Source organism: Cygnus atratus, chromosome 17 (genome assembly GCF_013377495.2).
Source record: "Cygnus atratus isolate AKBS03 ecotype Queensland, Australia chromosome 17, CAtr_DNAZoo_HiC_assembly, whole genome shotgun sequence".
NCBI classification, from domain to species: Eukaryota; Metazoa; Chordata; class Aves; order Anseriformes; family Anatidae; genus Cygnus; species Cygnus atratus.
In genome coordinates this window covers 11,340,648-11,364,075 of record NC_066378.1, presented here as the reverse complement: position 1 = coordinate 11,364,075, position 23,428 = coordinate 11,340,648, and the positions used below count along the sequence as shown (strand labels likewise).

General features: G+C 43.4%; 1 protein-coding gene across 1 annotated transcript in view; it reads left to right on the top strand.

Annotated features, from left to right (window-relative positions):
• The first annotated feature begins 4,258 nt into the window (after positions 1-4,258).
• The window catches only part of AACS (acetoacetyl-CoA synthetase), a 41,578-nt gene continuing 22,408 nt past the window's right edge, over positions 4,259-23,428 (top strand). The window contains exons 1-5 of the mRNA XM_035565015.2: positions 4,259-4,520; positions 7,937-8,040; positions 12,404-12,524; positions 15,158-15,271; positions 22,949-23,046. Coding sequence (XP_035420908.1) covers positions 4,403-4,520; positions 7,937-8,040; positions 12,404-12,524; positions 15,158-15,271; positions 22,949-23,046 — 555 coding nt within the window. The 5' untranslated portion in view covers positions 4,259-4,402. The remainder of the gene's footprint in view (positions 4,521-7,936; positions 8,041-12,403; positions 12,525-15,157; positions 15,272-22,948; positions 23,047-23,428) is intronic.

Sequence of the window (23,428 nt, the reverse complement as noted above, 5' to 3'; positions counted from 1 at the left end):
AGACCTCTGCTGCCCCCTGCCCCGTCCTGGGGAGTTGCCACAGAGTTAGGGTACACCCTGTGGCTCTTCCAGTGGCTGGGTTAACTCCATGTATCTCTTTTTGATACTGCACCCAGTGTCCTCGGTGCTTCAACCTCATAGCTGAGCCTAACCGTGATTATCAAGCAGTTGTGAAGACATCTAGAATATAGATTTCTTGATTTCCTTTATCCCGCTTTTAGTCTGGCCAAAACACTTATTTTCACATTTAGTAGAATGGCCTGGACCTTTTAACATTTATTTATATTTGGCCCTGAAAGGGTTGGGCTCAGATCCAGGAAGGTACTTAGGCTCTTAATCGATTTTGGTAGGATATAGATCCTTTATATATTTATAAAGGGTGCTTTCATTGTCTTTTAAGATAGTCCCCAAATTGCAGATCTGTTAACACTCGTGTATATTCTGACATCTATCTCATACTCTTCCAGAATGAGTTGGTAACTAATGACAGGTATTTTTGAGGTTCTTTTGAGGTGTCTGGTTATCTGCCCTCAGTGTCATGCTCTGCCTTGACTCCCAGCACATGGTGTCCACTTCGGGGGTGTTTCTTGCATGTAAAGAACTTTGTGGTACAAAACCACGACTGTAATGTAATGTTGTTTTCAGTGCCAGTTATAATTCTTCTATTTGCTTCCAGTTGGCATGGCCTTCTCTGGATCCCCTTGTGCTGTTTCTGGTCCAGCAGGTCTTGTTTCTGAGAATTTGGGACCTATTCCTATTTGTCTGCTTGAGTTTTCGTCATGGATTCCCCTGAAAACCACTTCTGCAAAGCTTTTGTTGTTTCTTTCCATCCAGTCTTCACAGCGGCTTGGAGGCCTATTTTAGTGGCTGCCTTTGGAAGCCTGTGCTCATGGTTGTCCTTCATAGGAGGTCAGGATAATTTTGGAGTCTTCCCTGGTATGTAATTGATTTCCTGACCTGTCTCAATGAACCTGTTTCAGATCAATTCACCTCACCATATCCACAGCTCTTATGAAATTATGCTGTATTTCACCTTTCTCTTGTTTAAATAAATGAAATCATGTCTGCTCAAAGAATACATTGCATCATGACATGAAATATTGATCCAATTTTTCTTTAACGACATTGAACTTTTTATTAGGACAACTGTGAGGCTTCTAGAAAGATCCTCTCCTGAGGGTCTTACTACACAAAAGAATCATGAAAATACTTCTGTGTTTTCCTGATCCGGAGACCACGTAAATTGTCTTCTTCAGATATAGAGATTTGACAACATTCTGAAATGGTTTGGGAATAAATTGGGGTCTTTGAGATGTCAAAGTTTTGTCACATCATAGAGTTTTCTCTTTTTAAGAAATAAATTGTCATAGCCTTTAAGAAATCCAAGTGGTGTTGTGGTGGACCAGGCCTTAACCTCAATGACCCTTACTTTTCCATCTTTACTTCATCTCAAAGCCTCAATTTGCCATAACTGATCACATTATGACTTCTTGTCTTCTTGGGCCTTTTTTATTAATGCTTTGCTCTTATCTCTATGAGTCTTTTTTTGCTGTACTATGCTTCTTCTTATTTATTTATTTATTTGTTCGTTTATTTTATTATTATTCTGCCCTCTCTGCAAATACTTTTGATTTTGATTCTGGTTACTTGTACTTCTGACACCATTCAGAGGCTGCAGAGATCAAGGATGCTAAGTGAACCGAAAGTTTCTCATTCTTCTACAGACGTATTAACCTGCTGGTAGCTGTTCTGAATATGGGGGTTTGTAAAACTTTCTGACATTTTCAGATTTCCTAATGCAGGTGTGGGATCATCCTGAGAACACAGGATAGTTCGCCATGAGGTATTATTACAAAACTGCTAACACACAGTGATTTTATCACTTGCTTTATTTTCATAGATTGACTGCAGATTAGTTACCTTAGAGACCACAAATGAGGTAGTACCATCATCACCATCACTGCTAATCATTTCTGAAATGTCTTTTGAAGGGTCCTTAATCTAGTCTAGAGCAGAAAATGGGATTTAATTTATAACCTATTATTACTATTATTAGCTATAAAGAGAGGATTAAAAAGATTTGAAAATGGTGAATTCCAGTTAACCTTATTCAGGCTACTTTCCCGTAGCTACTCTAGTCTACAAACTATTTTTAGTAGTCACTGCATTCCTCCTAATGCCCATCTTCTTGTAAAAGGCTTGTTTCATTTTTCTTCCCTTTTCTTCCCATTTTTCTAAAGTCACTTCTGAAAGAAGAAAAAACAAGTTGGATAAGGAAAAAGGACTGGTGGCTAGGAGCACAGGCACAAAGGATTCTACATATAGAGCAGTAAAACTGCTGTTTATGAAGGAGGAGGGCTGCTGAGCTTTGCTAAAAACACAGATTTTATTACAAAGTTCCCAGTGTGCCTATTTCTCCTTGACCAGTAATTGGGTCAGTCTGTTTTAAACTACATCTTTTCCATTTCAGGGAGGGGAATTTTGGGGTCCCTTCTCAAGTGATTTAGCTCCACATTTTCTTTTTAGATGCACAGCTTGCTATGGGTGGGGAAAGCTGCTGTTTCGCTGCCTCTTTTTGAGCTTAAAACGGCTAAAATCGACAATCCCAGCTGCAGGCTAGGCTTCTCTCAGCGCTGAGGAGAACCACGCAGGGACCCCCCGCCGAGCAGAGGCTCAGAGCTCCCCTCCGATTGGGCGCACCTCCTCCTGATCCGGCACCTCATTGGCCGCCCGAGAAGAGGGCTTGTCAAACGCCTGCGCCGATTGGCTCTCCCTGGTGTCAGCTCTTCGGCGCCCAGCCTAGCCGTGAGGAGAGCGGGCTCTGGGCTGATGTGGGGCCAGGCGCGCGGCAGCCAATCACCGCCGGCGGCGTCGCGACCGCCGCGCGCCGCGCGGGATCCGTCCGCAACGCGGAGCCGCCGGAGGGGCGAGGGGAGGCGGCCCCGGGGCGGGGGCAGGCGGGAGGGGGCGGCGGGGGTTGGGCGGTCGGCGGTTTGCGCTCCGTGTCAGCGCTTCTGCCTCGGCCGTGAGGGGCTGGCCGGGTGTTCGGGGCAGGTGTGACTCCCGGAGAGCCCCGGGGGGCAGGGGGGCAAAAACCCAGAGGGGCGCTGAGGGGCGGTGAGGATCCCTGAGGGGAGCTGAGGGGCCATGAGGGGTGCTGAGGGGCTCTGAGGGGTGCTGAGGGCGCATCTGGCGGCCCTGGGCTTCTGGCAGGGGGCTGCAGCAGGAGGTGCCCCCACAGCCACAGGGATGTCCCAGGCCCCATGTCCGTTGGCGCTCCTGTGCTGCCACAGGTGCCTCTGCAACTAGAAGGGCAAAAAATCGAAGTTATATTTTTTCTGCAGGCACGTGCAGGGACGGAGCGGGCTGTTTTCTGCACCTCGGGTCTTGGCCCTCCAGGTCCAGGTGAAACAGGGACGTATCCAGGGCCTGGGCACCGGGACATGCGGCCCAAGGACCTTATGCTGCTGGGGGCCTCGCTGAGCGCCGCTGCCAGCGCCGAGGGGCACAGCAGTAGGCACCGTGTCCTGATCCCACCCGCAGCCTCTCCAGGCCCTGAAGGGAGTTGTCAAGAAATGTGTTGCGTGGAAGCTTCTTCTGGAGGAAAATAAAGATTGGGAAGAGTGGTCAAATTAAGTTGCTATGGGTTTCAAATTTAATACATTTAACTTCAAATTTAATAAAGTAGTAGCACAAAAATCTAAGTGACGTTTACAGCAAGTGCAGTTCCATCTACTATATAGATCATAACTTTTGCATTTACAGCGGCTGCCCACACAATTTGCCACCAATTTCATATTTTCCAAGGCTTCTAAGAATCAGGGAGGAAATCGTGACCTTGAAAGCCGGTTACATAAAGAGCATGTATGTGCTCCGTGATTTCCACGTCAGGTGTTGCGCTGCCCCGCTACTTGGCCGAAGCGGGCTGTTTCGACACACGGCCGCCAAGAGGAGCAGGGCCCAGGGTCTGACAAGAACCCGGCTCCAGCGCCAGGTGCTGCGGAAGGGAGCGTTGTGAAACCCCAGGGCAACGGAGGCTGTGGAGAAACGCGCTTCTTGCTTCACTATTGGGTCAAAGACTCTTGTCAGGAAGGATTTCTCCCAACTCCCTGTGGAAAAATGATAATAAGAAGAATTAAAAAGCGGCGGGGGCTGCGCCCCCGACCCGCGAGGGCCGCCCGCCCCTCGCCTCCCCTCAGCGGGCGGGGCGCTGCCCGCACTCCTTTCTCTCGGCGGAAGGTTACGGGGAAGGGCGGTGCTACGGCCCCTTAAGGCCGCGGCGGGGGCCGGGGCCGCGCAGTGCGGCCGGGGCCGGCGTTGGGTGCTGGTCGGTGCGCGCGGCCCCGCGGGAGGCGGCCTCGGTTGCTCGGTTGCCTTTCTGGGCTCGTTTTCCGCCGCCGCCATGTCGTGGGAGGCCGAGATCATGGAGTCGCAGGTGATGTGGGAGCCCGACACCAAGCGCAACACGCACATGGACCGGTTCCGCGCCGCCGTGGCCAGCAGCTGCGGGCTCCGCCTGGGTGAGCGGCGGGCGGGCGGCTGGGTGGGCGGCCCCCGGCCGGGATCAGTGGCCTCCGACCGGGATCCGCTTCCCCGGGACCCCCCTCCGGGTCGGAGGGGGCGCCCCCAGGGCGGCCGGGGGCCGAGCGGTCCAGGCTGCGGGCGCGATGCTCTGCGGTGCCCCGCGCCGAGGCCTCGGGCGCCGCATCCCGGAGGTGGGAGCCGATAAGGAAGGCAAACAGCCTTGTGTGCTGCCCTGCTGCTGGCCGGCGGCCCGGCAGGGGCTGTCAGCACCGGCGGTGTGAGCTGCCCTGCTCGGGGAGGGCCTCGTGGGGCTCCCCTGAGAGCGGCCGTGCGGGGCGAGAGAGGGTTTGGGGGCTGCGGTCACCGGGAGCCTTCACGTAGAGCTCTGGGAGCTGAAGTGTGGGAGCTCACCGCTGTTTTTTTTTTTTTTGGGGGGGGGGGGGGGGGGTCTTTGTTTGACACCCCTGAGCATCCTGGGGAGCGGAGTGTGGTGAGGTGATGGGAGTGGAGGTTTCCTTCCGTGCGTCTGCCTGAGCTCTTCAACTTCAAGCTGTGCTTCATGCTCGTCCAGAAATAACTGTATGGCTGCGGTTAGGTCCTCTGGTTTAAGTTAGTAATCTGACAGCTTTGAGTTTAGCTCTGCTTTGAGCAGGGGGTTGGTCCTGTAGGGGGGTCTCCCAACCCGAATTGCTTGGTGTTCTTCGGTGATCACTGGCTGGAAGCGGCGTATCAGGAGGTGCAGGTTATGTGGGCACACAGTGAAGCATGATAGCGTTGGGGCAAGACCTCTGGTTCTCACCAGTTTGCTTTATGCTGCCTGTTCTACCTGAGCACTTGTGCACTGAGCTGCTCGGGGAGCCTTCAGGTAATCCTCCCTCTGCTGGAGGATGAGCGCGGAGGGAGCAGTTCTGGCAAGTGGCCTGACTTTTTGTCTGTCCGATATTAATGTCCGTGACATAAGCAGAGAGATTCTAGTGTAGTGGCAGCGTGTCTGGTGCTGCAGGAGCTTACGTCTGAAAAGCCATTTCTTGAGTAGCAGTGTCACAGCTGATGATGATCCAATGCAGTTTCAGATGGGCTGCACGCACTTAGAGCTGAAACAACTAGAATTCTTTCCTTCACTCCATTTCGATGTGGCTATCGATTCAAAATGGATTCCTGTGCGTATAGGAACCTTTGTCAACTTGCGTTAGATCTGAGCCGATGTTTGCTGGTCTGTGTGCTATTCAGCAGCTAAGAATGGGTTCTTTATGTAACACCAAGATGTGGACTTAGGAGAGCTAAGGGCAATATAGCCCTTTCAACAGCATGGCTTTGTCTAAGCCTGAAAATGTAGCAACGAGATGTAATGTTTAATTACTGAATAACAGGTCTGTGCCCTGAAGGACTTGGATGCCGAAGCTCACTTGGGGACAAAATGTATAGATGAGATAGAACAAGCTGTTTGTGTAAGAAACCACATCAGAGTTGGCTGTAGCGTGTAGCACTTATGGCTTTGGAGCATGCTTTATAACTTCCTTTTGAAGGAGGAGATGAGAGATTAGTTTCCTTTGGCAAAGTTTGTCCCCACACCAGCTCATGTGCAGTGTATAGAATAATGAAGAGTAACTTGGGTGGAGTGTTTGGGGAAAAAAAAAAAAAAACAGGATGTAAGGAGGCTGAGATGGAGGCAATATGTAGGTAAAAATTGAGTTCTGGAGGAGCTTTTGCTTCCATGTCAAGTCTGAACTCCTGCGACGTCAGTTTCTGGGGAGAAATCTGACATTGATGGAAAAGATTGAGTGGAGTAAGGTGCAGAAGGGACAGACTGGGTAGGGGAACAGCAGAAGTGACTGAGTGCCAATAATGGCATAGGGATGGTCTGAATGTTTTAAAAAAAGCAGGAAGTGTGCTTGTGGGAAGGAGACAAAGATGACTTCTGAAGCAATCAGGTGGATAACAGGATGACAAGCCCAAGATAATTGGAGAAAATGACTTCAGTTGGTTTAGCTGAAAGCATCAAACAGTTGGCAGAGCAGGAAACTGTTACTACTGCTACTACTGTCACTGGTGGCAGATACTCATAGCTAATTTGGCAGTTGGCACAACTTCAGGCAGCATGGACATGACATTTGCAAGCCATTTAAGACAGTAATGAGGAATCTGCCTTAGTTATTTATACCTTTCAGCACCTGCAGTGCTTTCCAGACAGAATTTCAGTGTTTTGGATACTGATTCTGAATTCCAGCTTGAATTGTGATTTTTTTTTTTGGAGGTATGCATTGCTCAGGTTACTTCATCTGTCTGTCATGTAAAACTTTAACTGCTCGTTGCCCTGCTTTTAATGCCACCTCATGGTTGTAACACGTAGCTAGTAAACATCTTGTTTTGTCTCACATGAGATACGTTACTTTAGTATGAAAGGGTAAAATTAGATCTGTCAGACCCCTTATTTATTGAGGAATAATGCTTTCTTGCTTTGTAATAGTGCTGTTAGTGTATCTAATCTGACACCACACCATCTGAGGTCTTTTTCCTGGACAAGAACCGTGCAGCCAACGTTGCTTGCTGGGGAGACCATTTTCTCCTGCTGTATGGAGCCACCACATTGATGCCAGGACAGGGATCAGAGGTGTCAGTGAGCAGGACTCTGTCCTGCTGCCCGGATCTACACCCTCACCGAGGGTGGGGGATGCAGCACTGAGCTCTTAGGAAAGGTCCCCACCTCTTTGGTGCAGATGGCTTGTGAAGCAGTCGGGTGAAATGAGGCCATCTGTTCAAGTGTCCAGGCAGGCTCCCTGTTGATTGCCTCACTTGCCTTGAGCACTGCGTTGGGATCTGCAGCAAGGATCTTGTAGCGAGGGGGCTGCAGGGGTGCACCTGAGCAGAGCCCAGCAGCTGCCCCAGGCCAGGCACGGGCTCCAAAGGGACCCAACGCTGGGCAGAGCCGAGCCGGGAGCGATGCTGGGGAGAGCACGGGGAGGGGAGCAGCCCCTGTTCCCTGCTCCCCTGAGCTGCTTCGGGCGAGGAGGTAGAAGAGGGTGGATGAGGGGAAGGTGGTTTTGGTTGGTTTTCTTGTAGCTTCTCATTGCTCGTCTGTTATCGGCAATGTATCATATTAATTTCCCTATGTTGAATCTGTTTTGCCTGTGACGGAAACTGGTAGTGATCTCCCTGTTCTTATCTTGACCCTTGAGCCCTTTTCCACTATATTTTTTCCTTTTGCTCTTTTGAGGAGGGGGAGTGAGAAGGCGGTCGTAGTGGAGTTTAGCTGCCTAGCAGAGTGAAGCTACCACAAAGGGAAGTGACTAACCCCATCTTACCTTACTAATTTTTAGCCACAATTTTTCTTGGTCCAGGGCATCTCTAACTGTAGTTTGTCTATGTTCCTGCAATTCTCTGCATAATGCTAACAGAAATCTATTACTTTTAGCCAACTACAATGACTTATACCAATGGTCGGTGGAATCCTTCTCAGACTTCTGGGCGGAATTCTGGAAGTACAGTAACATCGTGTGTTCTCGCCTGTACGATGAGGTGAGTTGCTGTTACCTTAACTCGTCAAGTATAACACAAAGGGGCGATAGCTGGTCTTACAGTTAATCTTCTGAACTGTTGCTGGAACCTACCGAATGAACACTTTGGTAATATGAAGAATCCATTGAGTGTGTAGCCCTGAAATTCCTTGTGTAGTAGATTGTCTCGCTGCTGATAAATTTCCCTACGGTGAAATCCTGATGTTTTATTGTCCCGCACAATTTTACTGTAGTTTCCTTGTTCATGTGCCTTCAAATACCATGGAAGTCGTGGCTGATTGAGGAGTCTACCACTATACTGCCTTCTGCTTTAGGATTATGCTGATAGCATATCATGAAATGGTGGCGTGCACCCAAGCTCACGCATATGTTCCCTGAGTCAGCCTACCTGGTAACACACCTGTACCCCACCAGTTTTGCGAAACTGGTTCTGCAGTCAGATGTTGGCTTGAAATATCTCTGAGGGAATGGTAGTGGTTGAACACAGTCGCAGATGGAATACCAGACCTTGCCACAGTGTTGCTGTGAGACAAAAGTGACTTCCTCCTGCAAGTGGAAGATGAAGCTGGAATCCTTGTACAGTCCTGGCATAGGATATCAACAGCCTGTAGTTCTTCATCTGAGGAAGGCAAGGATTTACTCATCACTTCAAAAGCTTGATGCAGAAGAACCTCCCTGGACTTGGTAGAGAAGGGACTGGACTTGGTTCTTAAACCCTGGAGGCTATCTGTTCTGAAAACATGTGGAGCGCTAGCAGTTCTGCAGAGGAAACTGGTAAGATTCTTTGCCTCTTCCTGTCATGCAAGCTTTTGTCCTGCATGATGTGATAGACCAGGTGGTTCTTCCCAGAACTGCATGCTCAGGTGTCTTCATGTGATCTGGTCCTTAGAGTGAATTCGGCAAGAACGTAAAAACTAGCCTTTCTAAAAACTGAAGTGTAGCCTGAAGATGGTAAACACTCTCCTAGTCCTTTTAGTGACTTTTCTGTAAACAGTAGTTTTTCTCAACTGCAGCCTGGCTAGATTTTGCTTGCTTGCCCCATCTTCCTTCACTCCATATTCTGTGCTGTTAGCAAGCCTATTTTTTTTTCCAGATTTGGACATGACTCTGAATTATCCTGAGCAAGCAGTTCGGAGGAACTATTTTTCTGCCTTTGTACTGAGCAAACCGAACAGTAATGCTTATTCACTTGCCTTTACAGGATTGGCATTTCTGGAAGCCTGGCCCTCCAGACACTGCCAGTGGCTGACAAACTGGAAGGGAAGGTGGAACGGGTGGTGGTAGCTGAAAAGTGAATGTTTCCTGAGGATGAGAAGCAAGAAGACGGATGCCTAGTAATGTTTTAACTAGATTCCGTGTGGGATAAGCACGCAGTGGCCTGGGAGCTCGCGAGAAGGGCCTTGCTGTGGTGTGGAATCTTAAAACAGGGAGAGGCAAAGTCGTCGTAGACTGGTGCTGCAGACAAATGCACTTGGCTCAGTGTACATGGAACTTGGTGAATGTCTCTGCCTTTCCTTCAGCGTGAGCATAGAAGGCTCTGCTTCGAGGCTCAAAGCTAGAGTCAGACCTTGAAGTGACTTGCTGTTAATCCTGACTATTGATCCATTTCTGGTGGATATCAGGAGGTGCTGGTCACAGTAACTGAGCTGTCCTGTGGTAGCAAAAAGCTGAGAAGTGTAATTGGTTGTACTACTTGATCCCTGCTGCTCAGTGGAAGTTAGCATTTTGCTTTGAGGAGAATAAAGGTTTTTTATGAACCAAGATTGATTCTTTTCTTCTTAGCAGGTGAAACATTCTCTACTTTCACAAGTCATTCTTGGAATAACAATAAAACTTTGTATATGTAATACAGACAGCCAGTGTTTTATTTAAACTTGGTGAAGGTGTTAATATCCACATCACCTTTGAAAACGAAGGTACTTGTACCAAACAAAACCGTCCTGGCATGACGGCACTGGCATTATGTCAAGTTGCAAGTAGCTGTTGATTTTAAGTGAGAAATAGTCTAAACTTGCATGTTTTTCTCCCTGCGAGAAGCACCTGCCAGCTGTCATTCCTGTGGAGGGGCTGCGGTGAGCATTCTAATCATATCTGCTCTGAGGCCTTCATGAGCTATGCTGTTTTGCTCTTCAGGTCATACAGAGCATGGCACATACCACAGTACAAGGCAAGGATTGTTTTTTGTGGTAATGTTCAACTTTATTCTCAGAGGTGTAGCCTATGTTTAGGGTAAGCATAATCTATGGCATGATCATGTATGGTAATAGCCCAACAAGCAAACCACTTCTGGGGGGGAGAATGCAGTAGAGATGTTGGCAGAGGATATTGCTAATACAGTATTTACTCTTGACTGCAGAGGTCAGGGAAGTAGTCCCTGAATAGCTGCTGTGAAGAGCAGTTGTGGAGCAGCACCTGGTGTCAGGTATCAGCTGTGTTCCTGTGCCATGTTTGCCTAACCACATAAATTGGCCCTGTATGCCTCGGTGCTGCTGTGAGTAGGAGTAAAACCTTACTCATTAAATGCAGACAGTAATTGGCAATACTGCAGAGTGCAATCCTTCCCTTTCCACAGACTCACTGAGCATTTATGCTGGGGCTGTATGAAGTCTGAATGAAAGGCTTGTTGCAGAGCTTTGGGGGTTTTATAACCTTGCTAGAACTAGGAATGATCTTCTGCAGAGGAGACAGTTCCTGTTGCTTGCTGATAACCCCTCTCTAAGGGAGCCATCAGGTTGCTCATATAACAGAGTGCCACTACAACAGAGACTGGGTTTAACTAGGATTTGTAGGTATTATTTCAGTAGGAAATACCAGAGCAAGTCTAGCACCCTGTGCTGGTGGAGCTCTTAGAAGGGATGTTGAGCTTCAGGACGACTAACGTTGTGTTAGACCTCTTCCTGGAAACTTTGCTTGAAGTGAGGCAGTCAGTACTGAGTCAGTTTTAAGAGTGCCTTGTAACTATTACAGTAGTACATGGTGGTATGTAATACATGTTGGTATGTAAAAATATTTCTGTAGTGTGAGTTGATTAAATTTTAGATATCAGAACTCAGCTCTAGCTAATTGCTACAAGCAAAGAAATCCCCTTAGGCTTCCCTTCTTAGAAAAATCAATTATAATGATTTAGTAGTGTATTTCCATGTGAGCTTTAACTTTGAAAAACTGACTTTAAGATGGCCTCCAATAACACATATACCACATACTTCAAAGCACAATTATTTTTTTTTGGGGGGGGAGTTGATGGTAGAATGGGAAGTACTGAGTTTTATCTGGCTTTCAGAATAACCTTTTGTAATGCCTGTACAGTTTGTGTGATAAAACCTGAGGGCATGAATAGAAGCTTTCAAATGCACAATTTATAAAATAATTTTGCAATGTAAAGATCATAAAATGCATGCATACACTGCTGGGCAGTATAATTTCTAAATAGTGGGACACTTGGGAAGGGGTTTAAAGACCTTTGTTGATAATGCTTAACCTATCACTGTTACTACAGGTATATTCTTAACTGTGACTTAACGGATAATTTAAAATTTGAGACTTAATTATTTCAAGATGGGGGAGTTTTTCATTTGAATATATTTTGGGGCCTTCTGTTTATCACATTTTTCATGTGCCTTTTTCCTAAATGGGAAATTACTTAACATGGGGTTACTGGGCTGCGGGACTTCTTAGAAAATGGCAAATGGGGGATGGTAGAAATGTGTACTCTATTTGTAATACAACTCTTGTTGGTTGTAGAGGCTAGTAGACCTTCTGTGCTCTGAATGAAGCTGTGGAGTACCAAAATGCTTATCGCAACTTCATCTTAAAAAAAATAAATATATATGGAGAATGAGAGTAAGAAGCTCTAACTTCTTCAGCTATATTTGACTATACAATCCACGTATGTAGATTTGGATCATTTACCACTGCCCATGTTCCTAATGTTGGGCTCTGTACCAAGTAACTCGTGCTGGGAGAGACAGGGAACTCAATATTCTTATGTTTTGGCTTTTGTAAGAGGGAGGCTGCAGCGTGCTGTAGCTCAGTCCCTGCTCTGGATGTCCCCGCACAGGACCCCAGCATGCCCTGTGGTGTGCACATCTTGCTGTAGATGTAGTATTTTGGCTTGCTTGTGTATTTAAGGCAGGTGTGAAGGTAGAGCTGTCAGTGAGGAACTCTTTCCAGCCTGGTTCTAACAATGTCTTTGCTTGACAAATCAGTCATATTTCTAGGCCTTTATTAACAGATCTGGTGTCTGCTTGCCATCTGCGAACTGGGAGGAATCGTTCTTGCTTGGAATTAATTAGCATATGTCTGTAGAACGGTCTGAACAAGAAATGATACTAGTTTTTTCCATCAGTGTATTGTTTTTTCTTCAGGTGGTTGATACGTCCAAAAGCATTGCAGATGTCCCGGAATGGTTTAAAGGTAGCCGTCTGAACTATGCAGAAAATCTTCTGAAGCACAAAGACAATGACAAGATTGCACTGTATGCAGCAAGTGAGTAAAAATTAATGGCTTTCTTGTATTTTTTTTATAGTTCATAGGTGCTGGCCTTATAAAACAGCCCGTGTTTTTATGAAACCTTGAAATAAACTGGCCTGGGTGAGGAGAAAAGAAGAAAATAAAGCTGGCATCTCTGCAGAATGAGTGATACAGCTCCTCAAAAAAAAAATCAGGAAAATGTGCTCTGGGAACATAGATAGTTCTGAAAAGTCCTTGGCAAAGTAAATGAAGTTTTCTTCTGAGAATGTGCTTAACTCTCTTAAGGTAGTGAAGATGATGCTGCGTTTAACATCACTCAGTATTTGAACTGTTATTTCTTGTTTTTCATAAACACTTGCCTAATGTGCCTTTGGGAGGATTTTGGCACTGCTTGATATTGTCCTTCCCACCCTCTTCCTATGCCTTTTATTTTAGAAATACTGAGGAATACTAAGGAGTACATGTGAGATAGGTAGGAATTACCTGTAGTTGTGACAGTACACGAAGGAAGCAAAGGACAGTTACATGCATGGAGGAGCTGGAATTTCACTTTTCTGGAATGCTGAAGTTCAGTCTTATTTTTTTTGTTATTCTGGAGAAGGTGTAAGTGACTAAAATCCAGGTGTCCTCATAATGAAGATTGTAATTCTTAAGACCCTTCCATAAATTTGCTAACTTTGGTAACTTAAAATATATATATGTGTATTCTAGTCTGTTAGATGGGATTAGCCTCTGTGCGGGTTTGTCTGAGCGCTGCCCTACAGACTTGTATTTTGAGTTTCCCTTTTGCTGGGCCTAATCCTTGTAAGAGTGACCAAGAGGCGATTCCTTGTAATAGCTCAACAATAAACAAAACAGCCTTGTAGCTTATTAGCAGAGCAAGTTATACAAAAACATGGATGGATTGAGCAGGTATTAAGTCTTAGTTTCTGACTTCTGAGGTGTGGAGATCAGTTCTTGAATTACATGTGTATTCCTGTTGTTCTGACAGTTTTTAACAGCTACGTAAGACAGCAGAGCTGTCTTCTGTATTTTAGCACTGAAAGAAAATCTTATCAGTTGTTTTACTATTTAGAGATATTGAAAGAAATCTCTCTGATCATGTATATAAAAAACAATTCCCAAATCAGAGAGAAAAATCTATGAAAAATCTATGAAAAATCAGAGAGGAAAATCTATGACCTGATTTTGATGTAATAAGAGTTGATCTGTGAAGTCGGATAGAAATGAGGCTTCTAACAGAAAGCTGGCTTCGAAGTGATGAGCGTTCAAATTTTGAGGTCATTAGAAAAGCTTCTTAAGTATTATTTAATTGGAAAAACCTCAGCGTAGTTGTTTAAATACATCTTGTGCAATAGCTGAAAGCCAAACACCGATCAGTAAGTCAGCTCTAAGGGTATGTAGCAATGACGGGATTGACTTCTGTTAACGTTAAGTGTGCAATTTGAGAAAAAGTGGAGTTAAATGCTTGCAATTCAAATTATTGAAGGAATTATTAGCAACTTAGTTAATTTTTTTGGTTTGATAAGTGATCGCATTGTCTCTTGGAGATCTTGTTTCCTGTTAGGAAGTCATGGGTTGCACTGGAGACTCAGTGCTTAGGTGATACCACACAGAAATTCAGCTGATACAGGTGTATACTGTGTCAGTGCCTGAGTAGTGAACACACTTCTTTCCCTGCAGGAAACAGGCCTATACCTGCATCTCTTTTCATGGCCTTCTGCTGTATTTAATCTTCTTAAGATCTCTTAAGTCAGTATTTTTCATTAACCAGTCACTGCTAGGTCAGAGTGGTGTTTAGAGAACCTGTGTCAGGTTCCTGAAATCGCTAGGGATGATTCTGTGGGAGCTCTGTGAGTGTAACATGGCGTGGGAATGGAAGCGTAACTTTCCTAAACAATTTCATTTAGTACTGTCTCCCACTGTCAGTCTCTTATTTGCGACTCCTTTCTCCTGGGGTCTTTAATCACAAAGTGAGATCAGAGTCCTCTTTCCTGTTGTTCTAGGGGAACACAGAATTTATAGACATGCCCTGCTCAGCTTATGAACTGCGTGTTTTATTGACTTCTGTACTGCTTCCCATCAACACCTGCTGTCTTGCTTCATGTAGGTCTAAATTTACATGGGTGGAAGTCCAAGAAGGCAAGAGTAAAAATACCGTTCCCTGCTTAAGGAAAATAATGACTGGAGCTGTTCTGCAAAGACCTGCTGTACCAGGGCATGCAGTGCATTTTTGTGGCTACGTTCTTGACATGTGTTTTTATGAGAAATGCTGGATACTGGAAATAGGATGGGCCCAATGTTTTGCTTGGTTTTACAGTCAAGTTGAAGAAGTACAGGGCCTTTAAGATGACAAACTTTGCCTTTCATAACATTTGATTTGCTCATTTTGTTTCATGAATGATTTATTAACAGCTTATGTAACATCTGACATTCGGTACAAAAATGAAAATACCCTGCAGATCCCTCAGAGGTGCATGGAGTCCAGTTTAGTTTATTTGGTTTGTGGTATGTTGGCAAACACAGATGTTTAAAAAAAAGCATACTAAAAGTCATATGTTTTCCTTCCAGAATTAGTTACTTGTACTGACTCTAGGTTGCAGTGTAGAATTTCTGATTGGTTGTTTTAATAAATCTTGTTTCCGCAGAGGAAGGCAAAGAAGAAATCTTGAAAGTTACTTTTGAAGAACTGAGACAATCCGTAGCTTTGTATGCTGCAGCCATGAGGAAGATGGGAGTAAAAGTGGGAGACAGAGTTGTGGGTAAGTATTTTTTTAAAGGAGATGAGGTAAAATTTTCTTGAAATGTGCGAATGAGTAGAGTTATAAAAACATGAGTATGAAATGCTGCTTCACAGAAACATTCTAAAGAAAAGGCTCTTATGCCTTTTAGTTTTGTATGAAATACGCTTCAGGAAGGAACTTGGATTAGCCTGCACATTTTCAAGCACTGCAGAGGGATGGAAGAAAACTCCTTTTTGAAGCTCTAAGTGCTCCATGGAAGCGGAAGTGATGGAGACTTTGCATCTAGCTGAGCTTTAACTCACAAGGTTGGGTAGGTTCACGCTGTGGCAGTCTTGGAAATTATGGTCCCAGGCTGTTTGTTCTGGTGCCAGCTGGCAATTACTGTCCCTACAGCCCCAGGTAACGTGCTGCATTGTGAACAGCACTTCTTGATGACTACACACTGCCTTCTGCCACCTGTAGTGCTTTTGGGAGCAGTGACTTCCAGCAGAATGGTGGCAGTGAACAGCTGAAGAGCGATGACTTTTTAAGTCATTCCAGTGCTAGGCTTAGCAGTTAGAGCCGTATTATCCTTTCAGTAGTAACTCAGTATTTTTTGGAGTAATTGAAGGGTCTTAGTCCTGTCATAAGACTGTTGTGCAGACTTTTCCAAATAAACAATTTTTTGTCTTACGAACAGTTTGTACAATATGCAGTCCGGGCATAGGAGTTACTCAAGTTGGCTTCAGTCCGTTTGTTCTGAATTGCTGCTTATGATCTTGCAGTTGATCTGTTCTGTATCTGCGTTTCCCATGCTCTGTAACATACTCTCTGTAATTTTGTCAGTGTGGTGCAAGTCCAAACTGCAGTATCCTTGAAGTTCCCTGACGCCTACCTGATAGTTGTGCTGATGTGCCTATCCATCTTACTACTGGAACCCCATGTTCTTTGAGCAATACTTGGCAGTTATCCTAAGTCTGTGTAAATTCTTATATGGTGCAAACCCAAAGTGATGAAACTGCTTAGTTTGTTTTTCTGCAAGTTACAAACCAGAACTTGAGACAATGCCTTCAAAATCAGAAGGGTATGCATTATTATTTTTTACTGCACACGTAAATATGACACGCAAATGGGGATGTAAAATATACTCAAGAGATCTCATACTACATGTATGTGGTATGAGTATTCTGCTGAACTGGTAACTGCAGAATTTAATTATCACAACTAGGGGCTTGCCTTTTTTACACAGAATTAGAACCAAATCGTTAACGTAGTATGAACCATCCAGCCAAGTCAGAAAGGTTTGCCTGAATGAAGAGTAAGTTGATGCTTTAATTTTGTTTCCATTTTCAATCTTAACACTATCACATTCATCCTGATAACTTCTTGAGGAGCAACAGCCTCTGTCTGAAACCAAAATAATGAATAGGACGACTTACGCTCCACAAAGTTTGGGTATTTAGAACTTAGATGTATGGTGTTGCTTACAATGTCCTCTGCTGTGTACATCAAATGATAAGTGGGTTGCATTTTTAAAATTTGCCCCAACAATGTTGGCAAAACAGTATCTAATCATTCATAGAAGTAGAAACCTGGACATCGTGAAACCAGTCAAAGTCATAGTCAGGTTTTTGTTGACCACTTCTAATGTTTTCCGTAAACACAGTCTGTCTGCATGGAGCACTGAATGTGTTCCTTTTTTTTGTGACTTTTGCAAAGAAATTATTCAAGATGTGTAAAAAAGAGTACTTTATGTTGCAGACTGCTTATGGAGATTTAATACACTACTCTATATTGTTTTGTAAATAAGTTTTTAAAAAAAAAAGTTATGAGAGTTCTCAAAACAGTTGTTCCATGCATATTGCTGGTTATGCTAACGCAGTGGATTAAGTCTCATCCATAAGTGACAAGAAGGAGGCTATGTACCAGTTTCAATTGCTATAACATGACAATATACTCAGAAAGTGGTGGAGCAATGCAGAAGAGTAACTACTGGTTTTGTGTAGGAGATTTTAATCTCTGGGAAGAAAATACTGCTCCCCAGGGTAGTGGGACTGATATTAATATTTAAGTATGATCAGGTGAAGGCCCACTAAATGGGAACATTTGTTCTGGATTAAGGTTAAAGAGTTTTTTCAAAATCAGATTGTGTTTGCAAATTAACGTTCTGTTCACAACCTGATTAACTGCCAGAACTATTCTTATCAAAGCCAGTTAGAAATGCTACAATTGGGAAAAGAAGGCAAAAATAATGGTGGTGTTATTTTGTGCTCGTTTCGTGAGTAGCCCTTAGTGTATAATATAGAGGAGAAATGTGCTTTGTAGCTGGAGAAGAGAATGTGCTATTGAAATGTAGTTGTAGCCAATAGTGATAACCATGCTAATAATGTCATCATAACTTTAATAACTCCTTTTAGTTAATGAGCATTTTTGCTTAGCACAACTGGAGGCTGGCTGATGCTTGAATCTTGTTTGTTTGGGCAGCTGGCTCACCTCTTAATTAAATTAAAACTAAATTAACAGACTACCTGCAGGAGGTAGCAATCCAAATTTCTGCTGACAATTCATTGTTAATGTCAGTGCTTCCTTGCACATAAAGGGCAGGATTTAACTGTGCACTTCAGCATCCTGTTCTCACAAGAGAAAATGTGTGTGACTCCAGTGGGAAGCCTGATGTTCAGTGATTTTCTGAGCAGGCACAAAACGCAGTCTCTGGCTATCTAGTGACATTGCTGTTGTTAAAACAACAAGCAGCAAACAGATTGGAAAAAATAACAAAAATTTAAGTTTTGTGATGTAGCCTGACTGCTTCATTTTTTAAGCTTTGTGATCTATTAACACGTTTGAATTACTATAGAAAGCTCATCTTTCACAAGTGCTATACTGTCATAAAATTTCTTTTAAATTACTCTCCCTGACAACTTAAAATGAATAGAAAGGGGAGGATTCATTCGCTTGTAGAGGGTGTGCTGCTTCTGTCTAGCTCTTGGGGTCAAAGTGATTGTAACTACAAGATTTTGATGTAAACTACCATCAGACTTCTTCCTAAAGAATGGGTATTAGGAAGAGTTTCAAAGATGTTACAGTATCTAAGGAATGACGTTTTTATTAAAATACCTTAATTTTATATGAACCATGGGCAGTTTCTTGCATTCTGTTTTTTTTTTTAGCTGCTTTTTAAGCTGCTGTCTTACTCTGGCTGCTGAGAGACTCTCCTTGTAATCCCCGGTCAGATGAACCTGTACCAGCTCCCAACATTTGAGCTGTTGCACAGTTCCCCTTCCCCTCCCCTGGTGCCCAAGACTCCTGACCCTGACAGATTGCGTTGCCTTGGGCAGCAGCCCATATCTAGGGAGAGCTTCCATCTGAAAGAAATCAGGAGATTTTGTATAGCAATCCAGCTATGTACACACAGACATATATTTAAATTGGGTCTCAACTTCTTTCATAGATCTCTCTCCTATGCCAGAGGATATTGGCAGTCCTTGGAAGAGCTGAAATGTGACATCACAGTGGGAGGTTGAAGCTGCCGGCTGTTCTCCAAATCCCGAATTGACATGGGGGAGAGACGTTAAGTGTTGGGTGGGAAAGCTTGAGTCATACACCCGCTTGTGGTACCGAAGATGAGGCTCTCCAAAGCTTGCCAAAATCTACTGGGACCTAATTTGTTCCAAAGCTCTTAGCAGATGGCAGAAGGAAGGGTGATTCTTCACATAGCTTATAGCAGTGTAATGCAGGGCGTGCTTTTACTTCTGAAAAGTCGTCTTTTAAATAGAAGGGAGATATTTTGACTATTTTTGTTTTAGTTGTGTAATACCTAGTCAGCCTGCCAGGTTCTGATGCCCTTTGTTGCCACTTTCTCTTAAAATCACTTAAAATCTGGAGTTGTTAGTTATAAACAAGACCATTAGCACTATGTTTTCTTGTGAATTTAATTTCTGTTCTTTAACGCCTCTAAGTTTAACTGTACTTAACATATCCCCTAGTTTGTTCAATGCAGCTTGTGGTTGCATCATACCAGTAATAGTATGTTAAAGTTGGAGGTGGGTGAATGTGGGTGGACAGGCAGCAATGTCAGCACTTTTTTCAGCTTGATTTCTTCCTAATTCTCCATTTCCATCACTGAGGAGATGGCACTTAATAGTAAACATAACTGAAGCAGATGTGTAGTGAAACATCTCTTCTAAAGATATCTTGTAATGCTGTCAGTGATGCTGGAACAGTTGAAGAGACAGATAAAATACCTAATCCAAGCTACAGAAATCCAAATGTGAAGTACTTGTGGTCTCCCCCTGGCCATCTGTTTGGCAAATAACAAGGACTACAGCAAGAATAAAGTAAAACTGGGAGTACCTGTGGTTTTAGTCTCCAGATCTGTTGCTTCTGTTGCCCTGTAACCAGCTTTTACAGCCATTCAATTACAAGTCAGCTGTGAAACAAACTAATCTTCCCCATGTGTTCACACACAAAATCCCCAACAAAATGTCAATGAATTACATTGTTTAAAGCTGGTATTTTATCTATAGTAACTGTATTAGCCCTGCTTGCTTATGTGGGTTTTAAAGCTAGTTTTGTAAGAAGATTAGTGTGTTACTAATAGTGTCAGGCCACAGCAATGCTGGGTAGGATGGCCATTTTAAAATCCTCTCAGTATGAAATCTTGCATTGACATCAGAAAGGGAAGCTGGAAGTCTGGTCTTTGAATTGTGTCTTATGTTTGAGAGCTAGATGAATAGTATGGACCATGGAGAAGGTATTTCAGTTACAAGTCTCTACTTCCATTCGTCTGGATGCATTCTGTCAAGGCTTGAGCTAAATCTTTGATGCAGGGTCAAAGTTTTCTTCAGATAACTAGAAGTGGTTGGATGCCTCTGCCTTTGAGTGCATGTTGTGCTTCGAGGCACTAGGTGCTTTCAGGGCGTGTGTTCTGAGCACTTTGAGGAAATTGAGACTCTTGGCAACATGACTACACCAGGAATTTTTAGACTACAGTTTTCACCTATTTTGAGTACTGTAGTGTAAATGAGCATGTAAATTTAATTTCAGCATATGCTAGATCAAATAAGTTGTAACTGACAGCAGATGCTGTCCAGAACAGATCAGGCTCTAAGTGCTTCTTAAAAAAAATAAATGTATACAGTGTTGGTAAGATATCACTTGTACTGCTTAGAGATTTTGTCACAGGTTTTCTCGTGAAAGTTTTTTCATTTGTTTTTATGGATGTCATTCCAGAACAACTACATTTTTATTTGTGCTACGTGGTGTTGGGCATTGTGACAAGTAGGTGAAAATCCTGATGAGCAGGCTGTATGCCTGCAGTGATCAGATAAAGGTGTAGAAATGCAGAGTAAGTTGCCTTACGTGCTTCATACCTTTTGGCCGTTTTGGCTGATATGCTCAAATGCCACTTCTAAGCCAACCGACAAGTGGAAATAATGATTTAATTGTCTGGTTCTCAGTAATAAGCAGACTTCTGTACTTGCTCTGAGGGCTTTTGTAGGAAGAGTGAAGAGAACTTGCATATAAGAGATGTTGTAAACTCTAGCAAGGTAATCAACCAGCTCTGAAGCTTGGAGAGACATCTTTTAGTTTTCATTGTTGTCTGGCCTGCTGATAACCCTCTCCAAGAAATGCTCATTGGAATTAATTGGCATCAGTTAAAAAAGAACAGTTGCCATCACACACGACCACAGTTTAGGCTGCTTCATACACTTCAAATTATTGTTCTGGGAAGAAGACTTCTCTTTAAAAAAACATAAAAAATAAAAATAATCAAATGTTGCGGTACTGTAATACTTTGTGTTGTAAACCTTGACAGTAGGGAAGAAATAGCAAAATAAACATGCCTTTATAGGGTAGAGGCTTTGCTGCACTTTATGTACTTAAGAACTTTACTGAACAAAACCCCACAAACTATGCAGCTCAGGAGTAATTTACATCCTAACATGGTACGGGCTTTTTATTCAGTTGTGATTTTTAAAGAAACTATTGCACATGCACTGTAACACTATTTTCAAAGTTGCTACTCCCAAAAGCACAGCTGAAATTGTCAAGCTGGTTTCAAAAACTGATTATACTGATTTTGAATCATGATGAAGAAAAAAATTATGCTTTTGAAATCTACTTTTTACAAAGTTGAAAAAGGATAGACTTTCAAGCTGTGTAGATGAACTGGCAAAAATATAGCTCAGTACCTTCTTACTTGATAAAGTTAAAACATAACAAACTGCTATTAAAATCTATGATCTTAGTTACAGAAGTACTTTTCAGGACAGGAAATATCTTCTGTTGGAGGAGGACCAAGCGCCAGTGAGTTTTTGCTGCCTGGTAGATACTTCTGCAGCACCTGTAACTTGCACTGAAGTCCAAGATCTGCCAGTGTGCACCAGTTTTGTAAAATGGCTTAAGAAGCATTTTAAGGCCATTTAAGCTTGCTTTCAAACACTAAATTCTAATTAGTTGTCTAAATAATTAGGCCTGTTCAAAGTACTCTGACATCTTTCAGTTGCTTAAAGAGGATTATCTGAAACTCCAGATCTTTGATCTGTTTTACGGTAGTTTATGAATTTCAGTTGCAAGTTATTTGTGGGTTGGATTCTGCTAAGTTGAGAGTCAATCTCAGTCATGTAGCAGGCTTTCTGGAGAGCTGCTCAAATTGAGCCCACTGAAAATCTAACTAACTTGACTTCCATTTTGTCCGTGTGCCTTGATAAAGTGAATTTCAACATTGAAAACTTGCTGCAAGCTGATGATAAATCTGAAGAGCCACGTTTGTATAGGAATGTTCAAGGGCTTGTCCTACCGTGTTCCCTCCTTATCAGCTGAGACACTGGTTTTGCTCGTTTGTGTTCAAGATTCTGGCAGTGTATACCAGACAAAGTTTAGCCATGGAAAGCTGAATCTCTGCTTTTGAACCTAAACAGACTTCAAATGTAAAGCAAAAACTTGAAGAACTCTGCCCACCCTCCTGCTTCATATGTCTGTTCATGCAAAGACTATTGCTTTCAGATGCTCTGTGCGTATTGAGTCATATGCTGAGTAAAATTAGAATGAAGCCAGGTGTAAAAGTCACCTGATCTGTTTAGGGTGTTCTTTGTCATTTCTGCCAAGGAAGCAAGGAAACGTTTATCTTTCTACAGGTGACGTAAATAGCTCAGTACAGAAAGCATTGAAGGAATGCGAGAGACATCTCTGATGTGACCTGGTTGCATAAGAGAACCTTACAAGATCAACAGTTAGCCGAATTTGGTTTATTCTGAGATCCCTGCCTTTCTAAGTGCTGCTGAGTATTCATACTCTTTTCTTCCAGATGTTTGTTTTTCCTAATGGCTACATTTCAATGCACTGCCCTGCATGTGCCCTTAGTCTCCACGTAGCCTATTCAGCCTGCCAGTTCCTCTCTTCAGTGTGCCAGCCTCTTATCCTGAAAGTCTCGATAATTAAGCAGAAACCTTTGTAAATTAGGAGTAAGTCTGTAGGTATAAAATCTGATACAACTTTTTATAAATGGAATTCTGTATAATTCATTGTGTCACTGATTAGACTTTGAAGGAGGGCAGTATGACAGTGACAAACTTGTGGAGTTAAAGGATGCTTCTGCATGCAATTCTCATTTTTTTAATCTGTGTAAACTGGCTATTGTATAGATTATATTTTCTGTAAGCTTCGATAGTTTCTAGTTTTCTTCCATCTTTAACCATTCAAATTCTGCCACAGGTTACTTACCAAATAGCATTCATGCAGTAGAAGCAATGCTGGCTGCTGCAAGTATTGGTGCTATCTGGAGCTCAACATCCCCAGACTTTGGCATTAACGTGAGTAGCCTTGTTGTACATTCCAAAAAAGCTGTCGTTGTTATTTTGACAAATGTGATGGTGACAAGTTAGAGGCAGATGGATTCTGTTCACTTTAGTCTTACTGCCACCTCGTGGCACAGCCAAGTACTCGTATTTTTTTTGTAGCTACTACAAACTGAACAAAACCCCATGCTTTCAATTGTCAGCGATGATTTTTCAGCGCAGTAGTTTCAGTATCTTTAGCTAACTCTGTTGGGAGATTTACAGACAACCCATAGTCCTGGTGAGCTTTGGGATATGTTCCTCTTTGTTCACATAGTTCTCAGCACATCAGAAGCAGTAACATCCAAATTACTTTTAAAATGGAGTGTTGAGTCTCTTTTCTGTCTAAACGTTAGCA